The sequence below is a fragment of the Apostichopus japonicus genome, chromosome 7, assembly GCF_037975245.1.
Source record: "Apostichopus japonicus isolate 1M-3 chromosome 7, ASM3797524v1, whole genome shotgun sequence".
Classification (NCBI taxonomy): Eukaryota; Metazoa; Echinodermata; class Holothuroidea; order Aspidochirotida; family Stichopodidae; genus Apostichopus; species Apostichopus japonicus.
In genome coordinates, this window is record NC_092567.1 from 12,704,882 (window position 1) to 12,719,191 (window position 14,310).

At 35.9% G+C, this 14,310-nt stretch overlaps 1 protein-coding gene across 6 annotated transcripts in view; it reads right to left on the bottom strand.

Moving 5' to 3' along the window:
* Window positions 1-14,310, bottom strand: part of LOC139969375 (cytoskeleton-associated protein 5-like) — a 72,499-nt gene that overhangs the window by 31,238 nt on the left and 26,951 nt on the right. For all 6 annotated transcript variants that reach the window (XM_071974267.1, XM_071974265.1, XM_071974264.1 and 3 more), the window contains exons 15-24: window positions 13,177-13,287; window positions 9,894-9,986; window positions 9,200-9,483; window positions 8,738-8,921; window positions 8,111-8,353; window positions 7,071-7,169; window positions 5,515-5,628; window positions 3,758-3,886; window positions 2,955-3,149; window positions 1,529-1,723 (exon numbers count right to left, since the gene is read on the bottom strand). In XM_071974267.1, coding sequence (XP_071830368.1) covers window positions 1,529-1,723; window positions 2,955-3,149; window positions 3,758-3,886; window positions 5,515-5,628; window positions 7,071-7,169; window positions 8,111-8,353; window positions 8,738-8,921; window positions 9,200-9,483; window positions 9,894-9,986; window positions 13,177-13,287 — 1,647 coding nt within the window. The remainder of the gene's footprint in view (window positions 1-1,528; window positions 1,724-2,954; window positions 3,150-3,757; window positions 3,887-5,514; window positions 5,629-7,070; window positions 7,170-8,110; window positions 8,354-8,737; window positions 8,922-9,199; window positions 9,484-9,893; window positions 9,987-13,176; window positions 13,288-14,310) is intronic.

The window sequence follows — 14,310 nt, forward strand, 5'->3', positions numbered from 1 at the left end:
TCTTGCAAAAAGGTGCTTTAACAACAAATAACGTCTAAAGCAGGGTTGTCCAACCTACGGCCCGCGGGCCACAGTGCAGCCCGCCGCAAGGTCCCGTCCGGCCCGCCAACCTCATTAATTTACAAATGTACTTTTACCCAGGAATTCTTTTTTGATAAATTTCAGAGATCATTATATCTCAATATGAAGATTGTTTTGATACAGATCAGAAGGCTTGTGAAGTGTCATTTCCTGCAATCTGGGGGTCTTTTGGGCGATTTTTTTTCTTGCACGCCACGCGCCAACCTACGGTGGCGCTCCGCTTGTATAGTAACTTCTTCTTTTCCCATACAGACCCCTAGCGGGGCCACTGAAATTTGCCGCTCTGGCACGAAACCCTGGATATGCCACATGAGCTTGTAGGCTCATGCGGCCCCTCCTTTATCATAATCATTCGAGGTGGCCCTCCTCATCAAAAGGTTGGACAACCCTGGTCTAAAGGAAGGTTTAACTAGATTAACTAAACATCTGAACTGACACTTAATATAATACAGATGAGTTCATCCGCAACACAAATATGTTTATACAGAATATACAGAATGAGAAGCTGAAACACTTGCCAACCATGCAGAGAAAAAAAATATTAAAACTTGGCAGAAGTTGTTCAAGAACATCTCGAATCATCTCTGAGCATGGAAAGATCAATTTTATATTGAAATCTTGGAAGATAAATAAAATATTTCAGTTTTTTACAGAAATTAAAAATTGAAGAAAATGTTTTCGTTTTCGTTCTGTTAAACACAAGGGGCAGTAAATACTCTTAGCCATGATACGCTAATGTCTTTTCTACATGAAATCAGTTTTATTCATCGCACGATGTCATCTTTTAACATTTTTGCTAAGAAATTTGTGGCTCCATTTGATGACAGCTCATATAAGACTTGCAGCCTAAGTGTTGAATGTAGTTGGTTAAACAAGAAACCGGAAGGATAGGCTTGTGTTTTTTTTTTAATGCTAGCACATAGTTTCATGCATATCAACTTGTTGGGGAATATGATCGTTCATTTCAAAAGATGTTAGAGGTTAGGACTAGTGTTACGCACATATTTTATTTACTAATTTGTTGACGGGCTTCCGCAAATGAGAGTTTAACAAATGGTTATTGTATGGGAGTTGTGCGAACTATAATAATTTATGATAGATAATTATAATTTAACTTCTTTATGTGTTTATGCATGACTTAAAGTGCTATTTGACCTTCTTTCTGGCTGTTTAAAAATGTTGGTATCGTTATCGGAACGATATCGGGATTGTAATATCAGATATCGGCCAGAACCGATATAGGTGATATCGGCACAAAAATAATGCTAATGTTCTTCTTAAACGAAATCACAGAAACTGCAGAGAATGGACTAAAAGTCATCTGAGAAGTTTGAGAAAAGATACACAAGGAAACAGCCTGTAATCACATTTAAACATACAAACATACCTATGAACACACATACAAACACGCATGCAAATGTACATACAAACATGCATACAAACATACCTTTGCAGGTGCGGTCTTTGGCCTCTTCATTACTCTTTTTGGTGGAGGAGCTGGTTCTGATTCTTCCGCTTCTTCTACCGGTTCTGATTTAGCTTTTGATGATTTTTTTCCAGCCTTAGCTGGTTTTCCAGGTTTCTCTGGAATGTTTTCTCTTTGCTTCTCCAAATAACCCAGTACCTGAGTCTTAGATCCAGCCTGTGATTGATAAAGAATCACATGTGTCTCATTAACAAAGCAGTGTTACATAAGATAATGCAACCAAACCCAGTACCTGAGTCTTAGATCCAGCCTGTGATTGATAAAGAATCACATGTGTCTCATTAACACAGCAGTGTTACATAAGATAATGCAACCAAAATAGATCAGCACCATCAGACAAATACAAATTAGAGAAACATGTATTTGAACTCACTCCTATTATCCAGTAGACCATCAGGACCATGCAGGGGTTCTGTGATAACAATCTATCAGCATTCCTGATGTCTACATGTATTTGAACTCACTCCTATTATCCAGTAGACCATCAGGACCATGCAGGGGTTCTGTGATTACAATCTATCAGCATTCCTGATGTCTACATGTATTTGAACTCACTCCTATTATCCAGTAGACCATCAGGACCATGCAGGGGTTCTGTGATAACAATCTATCAGCATTCCTGATGTCTACATGTATTTGAACTCACTCCTATTATCCAGTAGACCATCAGGACCATGCAGGGGTTCTGTGATTACAATCTATCAGCATTCCTGATGTCTACATGTATTTGAACTCACTCCTATTATCCAGTAGACCATCAGGACCATGCAGGGGTTCTGTGATTACAATCTATCAGCATTCCTGATGTCTACATGTATTTGAACTCACTCCTATTATCCAGTAGACCATCAGGACCATGCAGGGGTTCTGTGATTACATTCTATCAGCATTCCTGATGTCTACATGTATTTGAACTCACTCCTATTATCCAGTAGACCATCAGGACCATGCAGGGGTTCTGTGATTACAATCTATCAGCATTCCTGATGTCTACATGTATTTGAACTCACTCCTATTATCCAGTAGACCATCAGGACCATGCAGGGGTTCTGTGATTACAATCTATCAGCATTCCTGATGTCTACATGTATTTGAACTCACTCCTATTATCCAGTAGACCATCAGGACCATGCAGCGCTGATAACATTCTATCAGCATTCCTGTTCATTACTTCATACATTGCTTGATCTTATTATTATCAGGATTTCTAGCCATACTTTTACTATCTTATCAACAGTTAAAAGCCATGAGCATCAGGTTTTATTTTGTAATATCACTTTCAAAATAGGCATATATATTCAGATAAACATTAACAAAAACATAAAATCTGCTGTGAGAAATAAGGAAATTGGTGAAAGATAACTGCAGAATGAAGAAGCATGGTTACTTTTAATTTGCCAGCCATCTTGACCATTTTGTCATAAGTCAGGTGCATCATAAAGGCAGGTAATGCTTCCTGGGCTTTCTTCCTCACATCAGCATTTCTGTCCTCCACGGCTGCAAACAGATACGGTACTGACTGGCTTAGCTCCCCGGGGACTGTTCGGTACTTCACAAGCTTCTCTGCCAGCCAGCCAAACATCTGTGCAAATAATGGTTAAGTGTCATTTCATTTAAATAGCTACAAAATCATAAGAAATATTCACACTCAAAGGTGATCATTTGAACAATTTTAGATGTTACAAGAGTGGTTTATTCATGTAGCATATTGATGTTTCAGGGATGGATTACAATACACACAAGAGCTTCACAGACAACCACTACCTCTAAGAATCCCCACAGTCAGTGGCTTGCTGTTATCTTGCTTCCATTCTTTGTGTGAGTTTCATAAAAAAGTCCTTCAAATACATCCACTCCCCCTCCCCCTCTCCCCTTGCTAGCAGATCTGCTTGTGAATTTTATTTTACTATGAGATACTTCATATTCATCTTGCTATGTCTGTTCTCACAAAGGCTAGAAAATGTTATAGGCTTTGAAAGAGAGCTGATATTTGTTTTGAAATGTAGCAAACTTTTCCAATGTACTAAACATTGCTTGTGGAAATAAAACAAGAAACTATCAGATATTTTTGAGGATATATACATATCATCATAAGGTACCCATGCAATAAATTTCATTCATTTTGTGCCTGATTATTACATGTATATTAGAAGCAGTTTGACTACTGCATGAAGCATGAAGAACTGTTACCTCCATTTTGAGGAATGGTTTTTCTTTTGCTAGAGCTGACGTCAGTGTTTCGTCCTCAATGAATGGAGCGATACCAATCTGCTCCTCCCAGGCTGTGAGCGCCTGAACAGCTGCTAGCCGTACTGTAGGCTGTAACATTGAGAGAAGAGAATCAAAACTAATACAACAACACGTCTATCAAACAGACAACTAATACAACAACACGTCTATCAAACAGACAACTAATACAACAACACGTCTATCAAACAGACAACTAATACAACAACACGTCTATCAAACAGACAACTAATACAACAACACGTCTATCAAACAGACAACTAATACAACAACACGTCTATCAAACAGACAACTAATACAACAACACGTCTATCAAACAGACAACTAATACAACAACACGTCTATCAAACAGACAACTAATACAACAACACGTCTATCAAACAGACAACTAATACAACAACACGTCTATCAAACAGACAACTAATACAACAACACGTCTATCAAACAGACAACTAATACAACAACACGTCTATCAAACAGACAACTAATACAACAACACGTCTATCAAACAGACAACTAATACAACAACACGTCTATCAAACAGACAACTAATACAACAACACGTCTATCAAACAGACAACTAATACAACAACACGTCTATCAAACAGACAACTAATACAACAACACGTCTATCAAACAGACAACTAATACAACAACACGTCTATCAAACAGACAACTAATACAACAACACGTCTATCAAACAGACAACTAATACAACAACACGTCTATCAAACAGACAACTAATACAACAACACGTCTATCAAACAGACAACTAATACAACAACACGTCTATCAAACAGACAACTAATACAACAACACGTCTATCAAACAGACAACTAATACAACAACAAGTCTATCAAACAGACAACTAATACAACAACACGTCTATCAAACAGACAACTAATACAACAACACGTCTATCAAACAGACAACTAATACAACAACACGTCTATCAAACAGACAATAGCAGGTTACAAGACAATATACTCTGTACTCTCATCTTAAATGTACAAAAGTTATTAAACAAAGAAATATGACACTACAGCAATTTTAAAAACATTAAATAACACCATAAACTTGAAACTCATGGAACTTCATTCACAGGGTAATTTATCCCGTATAGCATAACAATTGCTATGCAAAATGAGCAGATTGCTAGAAAAGTGCAAAGATGCTTTAGTAGGTTTGATCACACAAACCATAGTTCTTTACATTATCAGTGCTATGCAAGGTTTGAACACTTAACTTATTTCCTGCTACAGTGTTGTACATACTTCCTATGTAACCAAATATGAGTATATTAAAAGCACTCAGTAACCAAGTACACCACCAAACACACTGAGAATTATTCAAAGCAAAATAATTGTTCACACAAAGACACCTGTCCAGCTGTTGTGTCAACAAATTGACATTTACAACTGAGAAATGGCTAATTGTTTTTAATTCTAAGCACTTTACTCAGACACTTCTTCAAATAGTATTAATAACATGATTAATAACATGTAAAAACAGACATCTGACATGTTTCCATACCTTCAAATTTTCTTCAATATTTGAAAAGAAAACTTATTAACCACAGTAATGAGGTGCATAGTTATGGTATTTCAGTAGAGAATACTATTAAAACTTTGAAACAAATGAAAAACAAAATGGAATAAATTCCATGCTTATCATTGTTTGTGTAGTACATATCAGCTCACCTTACTATCAGATGTTAGAAATATCAAGGCTGGTATTAAGGTCTTGGAATGAGCTTTTACTGCTGGACCCATCGCAGTAGCAATAGTCTGACATGTGTTAGCTGTGTGTGTGGCCTGTATTATAAAAATGAACAAAAAAGGGTTAAAACATGATGATGGCACATTTCTCTGACTATCATATTCCAGTGAAATAAAATAAACAAGAAGTTTAATCTTTTATGAAAATCTAAAAAACTGTATATTTTTCGTTTTGTCGTCCCCATGTAAGTGTGTGCACATAGCACAAAGCAAATGGGTCCCAACTTAAATCCACAGACTAATAACAACTTAAAACTCAATCCAGGACTTACAACTAGCCTTGGAATAAATAGTGATTAGCTACTATTGATTATTCCAGTGAAATCAAATAAACAAGAAGTTTGATCTTTAATGAAAATCTAAAAAACAGTATCTTTTTAGTTTTGTCATCCCCATGTAAGTGAGTGCACATTGCATAAAGCAAATGAGTCCCACCTTAAACCCACAGACTTATAACAACTCATCCAGGACTTACAACTAGCCTTGGAATATTGATTAGCTATTACTGATTATGTAAAACTAGAATGAAGAAACAGAGAAGTCCCATCCAGTAGGGTCAATTACAAACACATATACATTACCAACATAGGCAAAGACCACTCATGATTTATGCTCCAAGCTCAAACACTCACAAAACAACCACTGTAACAAGAACAGTAAGGGATATATTCTAACACACCTCTACCTTTTCTTATTTTTTGATTCTATTTGACTTCACAATTGCAGCAACTTTTAATTGCCCAACACAACTACCTATGAGCTATACAACTACCTATGAGCTATACAACTACCTATGAGCTATATAACTACCTATGAGCTATACAACTACCTATGAGCTATACAACTACCTATGAGCAATACAACTACCTATGAGCTATACAACTACCTATGAGCTATACAACTACCTATGAGCTATATAACTACCTATGAGCTATACAACTACCTATGAGCTATACAACTACCTATGAGCTATACAACTACCTATGAGCTATACAACTACCTATGAGCTATACAACTACCTATGAGCAATACAACTACCTATGAGCTATACAACTACCTATGAGCTATACAACTACCTATGAGCTATACAACTACCTATGAGCTATACAACTACCTATGAGCTATACAACTACCTATGAGCTATACAACTACCTATGAGCTATACAACTACCTATGAGCTATACAACTACCTATGAGCTATACAACTACCTATGAGCTATACAACTACCTATGAGCAATACAACTACCTATGAGCTATACAACTACCTATGAGCTATACAACTACCTATGAGCTATACAACTACCTATGAGCTATACAACTACCTATGAGCTATACAACTACCTATGAGCTATACAACTACCTATGAGCTATACAACTACCTATGAGCTATACAACTACCTATGAGCTATACAACTACCTATGAGCTATACAACTACCTATGAGCTATACAAAGTCCATAAACAAAGCAGACACTTACCAGTATTTTGTTTGATTCTCCTAGTCTCACTTTTAAGGCAGCTGGGAGCTCTCCCAAGTTTGGTGAAATAAACTTGGCTTCTTTCAAGATTGATTGCACCTGTCAAGAGGTAAGAAGAGTAAGAAGATTAGCAAAAAAAAACAAAGGCAGCATAATTTGTACAGCAGAATCTTAATACTACTGATGAGTTTGTGCTCAGTGTATCAGTTAAGACAGGTACTGCAAGGTATCTAGGGCATGTTTGTTAACAGACCTTTTCATGCAAAAAGAATAAGTTACAAATGAGATTAAAAATACTACAGAATCACTGTAAGACACATTTGGCAAGGTAAAGCCTTAATTACCATAAAGTTATTCCCAACAAACAAAACTTAAGTTTAAAGACCACTGCCCAGTGGCAAGAGAAGTTGGGAACTTCATATGATTTCACAATTGTATGATATATAGGGTGCAGTGACACTTTCAAGCAACACATTTTTTTGCAATCCAAGCGGTCTAGACTGTTGAAGCTCTATGCATCACATCATGGGAGTTTAACTTCTATGGTAAAGTCAAGGCTTCACTGCCAGGTAAGCTGTCTTAACTTTTGTACCCCAATGCCTCAAATCATTGGAGTATTACTTGTTCAGTAAAATCAAGGCTTCACTGCCAGGTAAGCGGTCTAGACTGTTGTAGCTCCATGCATCAAATCAAGGGGGTATGACTTCTATGGTAAAATCAAGGCTTCACTGCCAGGTAAGCGGTCTCGACTTTTGTAACCCGATGCCTCAAATCATTGGAGTATTACTTGTTCAGTAAAATCAAGGCTTCACTGCCAGGTAAGCGGTCTAGACTGTTGTAGCTCCATGCATCAAATCAGGGGGGTATGACTTCTATGGTAAAGTCAAGGCTTCACTGCCAGGTAAGCGGTCTAGACTGTTGTAGCTCCATGCATCAAATCAGGGGGTTATGACTTCTATGGTACAGTCAAGGCTTCACTGCCAGGTAAGCGGTCTAGACGTTTGTACCTCCATGCATCAAATAATGGTCAAATTACTAACCTTTTCTATAGCTTCACCTCTGACCTTCCATTTAGAATCACTCAGTTCTGCTAGTAGACCATCAGTAATTTTACTTGAGATGTCTACTCTTGGTATTAAGTCCTCCATCGCTCCACCAGCAGCAGCAGGAGCACCATCATCATCTTCCTCCTCCTCATCATCCTCCTCTTCAGAATCATCAGCCTTGGTGGCTCCGCCTTTCTTAAGACCTCTGAAAGGTTTGGGAGGTGCTGTACCACTCACCTGGAAGAATTCAAATTAAACTGAATGGATGCACTGTTTACCATCCAGAAATCTATCATGAATAGTCCATGGTCTCAATATCAAAGTGTGTAAAGACAATCAAACTTAACCTTTCATCCCCTATTACAAACAGCATTTTATTCTTTTTCAGTTCTTAAAATTCTTAGTTAACTTCATTATCAAACCAAGAGTTGGCAAGGGGAAGGCTAAAAACAGAAATACAAGAATCTATATCACTTTCAGTATATTCCACATTAAGAAACTTCCAAGCCATTTTTCACACTGTTTGTAACACTTTTAACACTGTTTGAACGACATATTTTACAACTCAGTAATTTCTTTCTTCAATGTATCAAGACAGAAACTTCAAAACATCCACTTTACCTTTTCAATTTCTCCGTCTATCTGAGACAGAAGTGATGGTTTGAGGTCCTCAAACAGGACTCGTAGGTTAGCACCCATGTACATATACACAACCCCTATGCATGTCACAGCAGCTGTCCGTACTTGGGGATTCACAGCGGATAGTGCTGTTTTAATGGAACTGATGAAAGGCTTTGGGTTGATTCTAGGAGAAAAAATACAAGAATATCTGCAGTCTGGGAATCTTCACATGGTACTGGACGGCTTCCTTTAGTTTCTTTATAATCATGCTTGGAAGAACATTCATGTGCACCACATTGGAGCCTCTTATTTACTTCTCAAAGCGTTTCATAACTAATCTGCATTTTCTATTACCTAATCCTCTTATTTTTCTTGCCGTATGTCATGTTAATTAAATAATTCCAATAAGCTAATCCTAGTAACAGAGGAGGTCGTAAGGACTACACTGATTGAAACACTTACTTGCCAAATCCAAACTCTTGAATCGCTTGAGAGAACCAGTTGAAGGTTTCTGCTTGGTTCTTGGGGTTCTTTTGCCCATTAAAAGCATAATGAACAGCATTCTCTGCAACGAGGCCTAGGGTAACAGCCTCAGCAATAGCAGTGAGGGCTTCCTTGGCCTTACCACCTGCTTTGATGTCACCGATCTTATCAACAAGAGGTTTACACACAAACTCTGCCGATGTCCTTGTGAAGTTGCTCTTTTCTGCCAAGATAGCTATCATCCCAAATTTTGCATTAATGACCTGAAGAAAATAAAAAATTACTCTCCTACAATGATCCAAAGATAAATATCTTGAAAGCTTCCTGGGGCTTTCTCTGACACATTTCTTTTTGCAACTTTTACTAATCAAAGCACTGGAAGTATAGGCATAAAGGTTGAACAGCCTCAGAAAATACAAAAGCAAAACAAATGATATCTATTTTCTCTATCCATTGAAAGCCAGGCTAAGATTTGTTAATCAAGATTTATACCTACTTACAAGGAGAAACCTCAGTGTATATTCCTGCCATCTACCGTTTAAATGTTACAAAGACACTTGGGATGTTCAACTTCTATGAGATTAACAGTCAAACTGAAACATCAGTAAAATTATGCTGTTGCTAATAAGTCTGTAACATTGTGCAATCAGTCAAATCCAAAGCTAACATTTACCTGAAAGTTAGCATCCTTGAAACCAGGTGGCTTAGCCATAAATCTGACTAAGGCTTGGCCTGGAATATCGCTTCTTTCCATGTTGTGAACTTTCTGTAAATGAGAGAAAAATGGTAAATTTAAACAAGAGAGTATGGACAAAATGCACCATTCTGTTAAGTTGGCAAAGTGAGACTGTTTTCTCTTCTGAATCTGTTTTTTTTTGTACCACTCGCTATCACATTAATTTTTGTTTTATTATGTTTTAGTAGTGTGAAGTCATTATGGCCAATATTGAAAAAAATGAATGCTTGGCAGACAGCAGAGGTGCAACACTCTCAAATTTACAGAAACATTCCCCACCAAGACGCTTTATTGAATTTTGATTTTGTAAGACAAACTTCACAAATTCCTGATCATGTAATAATCTCTGCAGTAATCTTTGGTGATATAATGCATCCTGCACTGAGCCTTTGTTACATAAATCTAATTCCACTGATAGCTATTTAAATAGTTATTACTTTGTTGATCCCTTGTTATATAATGCATTCTCCACTAATAGCTATTTATGTAATTATTACTGTATTAATCCCTGGTTATATAATGCATACTCCACTGATAGCTATATTAGGTAATTATTACTGTATTAATCCCTGGTTATATAATGCATTCTCCACTGATAGCTATTTATGTAATTATTACTGTATTAATCCCTGGTTATATAATGCATTGTCCACTGATAGCTATATTATGTAATTATTACTGTATTAATCCCTGGTTATATAATGCATACTCCACTGATAGCTATATTAGGTAATTATTACTGTATTAATCCCTGGTTATATAATGCATTCTCCACTGATAGCTATATTAGGTAATTATTACTGTATTAATCCCTGGTTATATAATGCATACTCTACTGATAGCTATTTATATAATTATTACTGTATTAATCCCTGGTTATATAATGCATAGTCCACTGATAGCTATATTAGGTAATTATTACTGTATTAATCCCTGGTTATATAATGCATACTCTACTGATAGCTATTTATATAATTATTACTGTATTAATCCCTGGTTATATAATGCATAGTCCACTGATAGCTATATTATGTAATTATTACTGTATTAATCCCTGGTTATATAATGCATACTCTACTGATAGCTATTTATATAATTATTACTGTATTAATCCCTGGTTATATAATGCATAGTCCACTGATAGCTATATTATGTAATTATTACTGTATTAATCTCTGGTTATATAATGCATACTCCACTGATAGCTATATTAGGTAATTATTACTGTATTAATCCCTGGTTATATAATGCATTCTCCACTGATAGCTATTTATATAATAATTACTGTATTAATCCATGGTTATATAATGCATACTCCACTGATAGCTATTTATATAATTATTACTGTATTAATCCCTGGTTATATAATGCATAGTCCACTGATAGCTATATTATGTAATTATTACTGTATTAATCCCTGGTTATATAATGCATACTCTACTGATAGCTATTTATATAATTATTACTGTATTAATCCCTGGTTATATAATGCATAGTCCACTGATAGCTATATTAGGTAATTATTACTGTATTAATCCCTGGTTATATAATGCATACTCCACTGATAGCTATATTAGGTAATTATTACTGTATTAATCCCTGGTTATATAATGCATAGTCCACTGATAGCTATTTATATAATAATTACTGTATTAATCCCTGGTTATATAATGCATACTCCACTGATAGCTATTTATATAATTATTACTGTATTAATCCCTGGTTATATAATGCATAGTCCACTGATAGCTATATTAGGTAATTATTACTGTATTAATCCCTGGTTATATAATGCATTCTCCACTGATAGCTATTTATGTAATTATTACTGTATTAATCCCTGGTTATATAATGCATACTCCACTGATAGCTATATTAGGTAATTATTACTGTATTAATCCCTGGTTATATAATGCATTCTCCACTGATAGCTATATTAGGTAATTATTACTGTATTAATCCCTGGTTATATAATGCATAGTCCACTGATAGCTATATTATGTAATTATTACTGTATTAATCCCTGGTTATATAATGCATACTCTACTGATAGCTATTTATATAATTATTACTGTATTAATCCCTGGTTATATAATGCATAGTCCACTGATAGCTATATTAGGTAATTATTACTGTATTAATCCCTTGTTATATAATGCATTCTCCACTGATAGCTATATTAGGTAATTATTACTGTATTAATCCCTGGTTATATAATGCATTCTCCACTGATAGCTATTTATATAATTATTACTGTATTAATCCCTGGTTATATAATGCATACTCCACTGATAGCTATATTAGGTAATTATTACTGTATTAATCCCTGGTTATATAATGCATAGTCCACTGATAGCTATATTAGGTAATTATTACTGTATTAATCTCTGGTTATATAATGCATACTCCACTGATAGCTATATTAGGTAATTATTACTGTATTAATCCCTGGTTATATAATGCATAGTCCACTGATAGCTATATTAGGTAATTATTACTGTATTAATCCCTGGTTATATAATGCATAGTCCACTGATAGCTATATTATGTAATTATTACTGTATTAATCCCTGGTTATATAATGCATAGTCCACTGATAGCTATATTAGGTAATTATTACTGTATTAATCCCTGGTTATATAATGCATTCTCCACTGATAGCTATATTAGGTAATTATTACTGTATTAATCCCTGGTTATATAATGCATTCTCCACTGATAGCTATATTAGGTAATTATTACTGTATTAATCCCTGGTTATATAATGCATACTCTACTGATAGCTATTTATATAATTATTACTGTATTAATCCCTGGTTATATAATGCATAGTCCACTGATAGCTATATTATGTAATTATTACTGTATTAATCCCTGGTTATATAATGCATACTCCACTGATAGCTATATTAGGTAATTATTACTGTATTAATCCCTGGTTATATAATGCATTCTCCACTGATAGCTATATTAGGTAATTATTACTGTCTTAATCCCTGGTTATATAATGCATACTCCACTGATAGCTATTTATGTAATTATTACTGTATTAATCCCTGGTTATATAATGCATACTCCACTGATAGCTATTTATATAATTATTACTTTATTAATCCCTGGTTATATAATGCATAGTCCACTTATAGGGCTCTATATTATGTGATACATATTCAATACCTAATCAAACAACTGTACCTATGCTGTTAGTACTGACACTCACCGTAGTAAACTCTTCCATTGCAGCTAGCCTTTCTTTCCAGTTACTGCTGGTCAGTTGATCTATCACTGACTTAGGGAGGACAGTAGCTGCTATTTCTATGGCCTCTTCATCCTAAATATGAAAAGAAGGGAAACACAATAAAAGAGAAACTCTATGAAACTTTCATTCTAAAAATTCTTCATTTCTGGAAGCATTTGATAATTTCATTACACAACAAAGGGACAGAGAAACCAATACCCATTTCCTATACAACAACTGAAGAATGATAGTTCTGCTGAAGTGGTAACACCAGTCATGTACACCCAAGACAAACAATGTTGGCACCACTATATTGTTCTTACTATCCCCTGCACAACATGACAAAATACAACCAAGACTGGTTCTGACGGTATCTCAGTTGTGGCCTCACTACTCCTTAAATACAACATGGATTGACTACTTACACCCAAGACGGGTTCTGACGGTATCTCTGTTGTGGCCTCACTAGTATCTCTGCTGTGGTCTCACTACTCCTTATACAACATGGATTGACTACTTACACCCAAGACGGGTTCTGACGGTATCTCTGTTGTGGCCTCACTATTCCTTATACAACATGGATTGACTACATAAGCCTGGGTCACATCTGCGCGATTCATCACGCGATTCAACTCGCAACTACATCGCGCGAATCAGAAAGTTGCTTCTGAGAAGTTGCGCTGATTAGGACATTGCTCTATTGCAAATCAACCCAAATCGACGGCGCAACTCGTATTGCGCAACAAGTTGATACCCATGTCTAACTACGCGATTCAACTTTCAATTGTATTGCGAGTTGAATCGCGTGTTGAATCGCGCAGATGTGACCCGGGCTTTACACCCAAGACTGGTTCTGACGATATCTCTGTTGTGGCCTCACTACTCCTTATACAACATGGATTGACTACTTACACCCAAGACTGGTTCTGACGGTATCTCTGTTGTGGTCTCACTACTCCTTATATAACTTTGATTGACTACTTACACTCAAGACTGGTTCTGACGGTATCTCTGTTGTGGTCTTACTACTCCTTATACAATATGGATTGACCACTTACACCCAAGACTGGTTCTGACGGTATCTCTGTTGTGGTCTCACTACTCCTTATATAACTT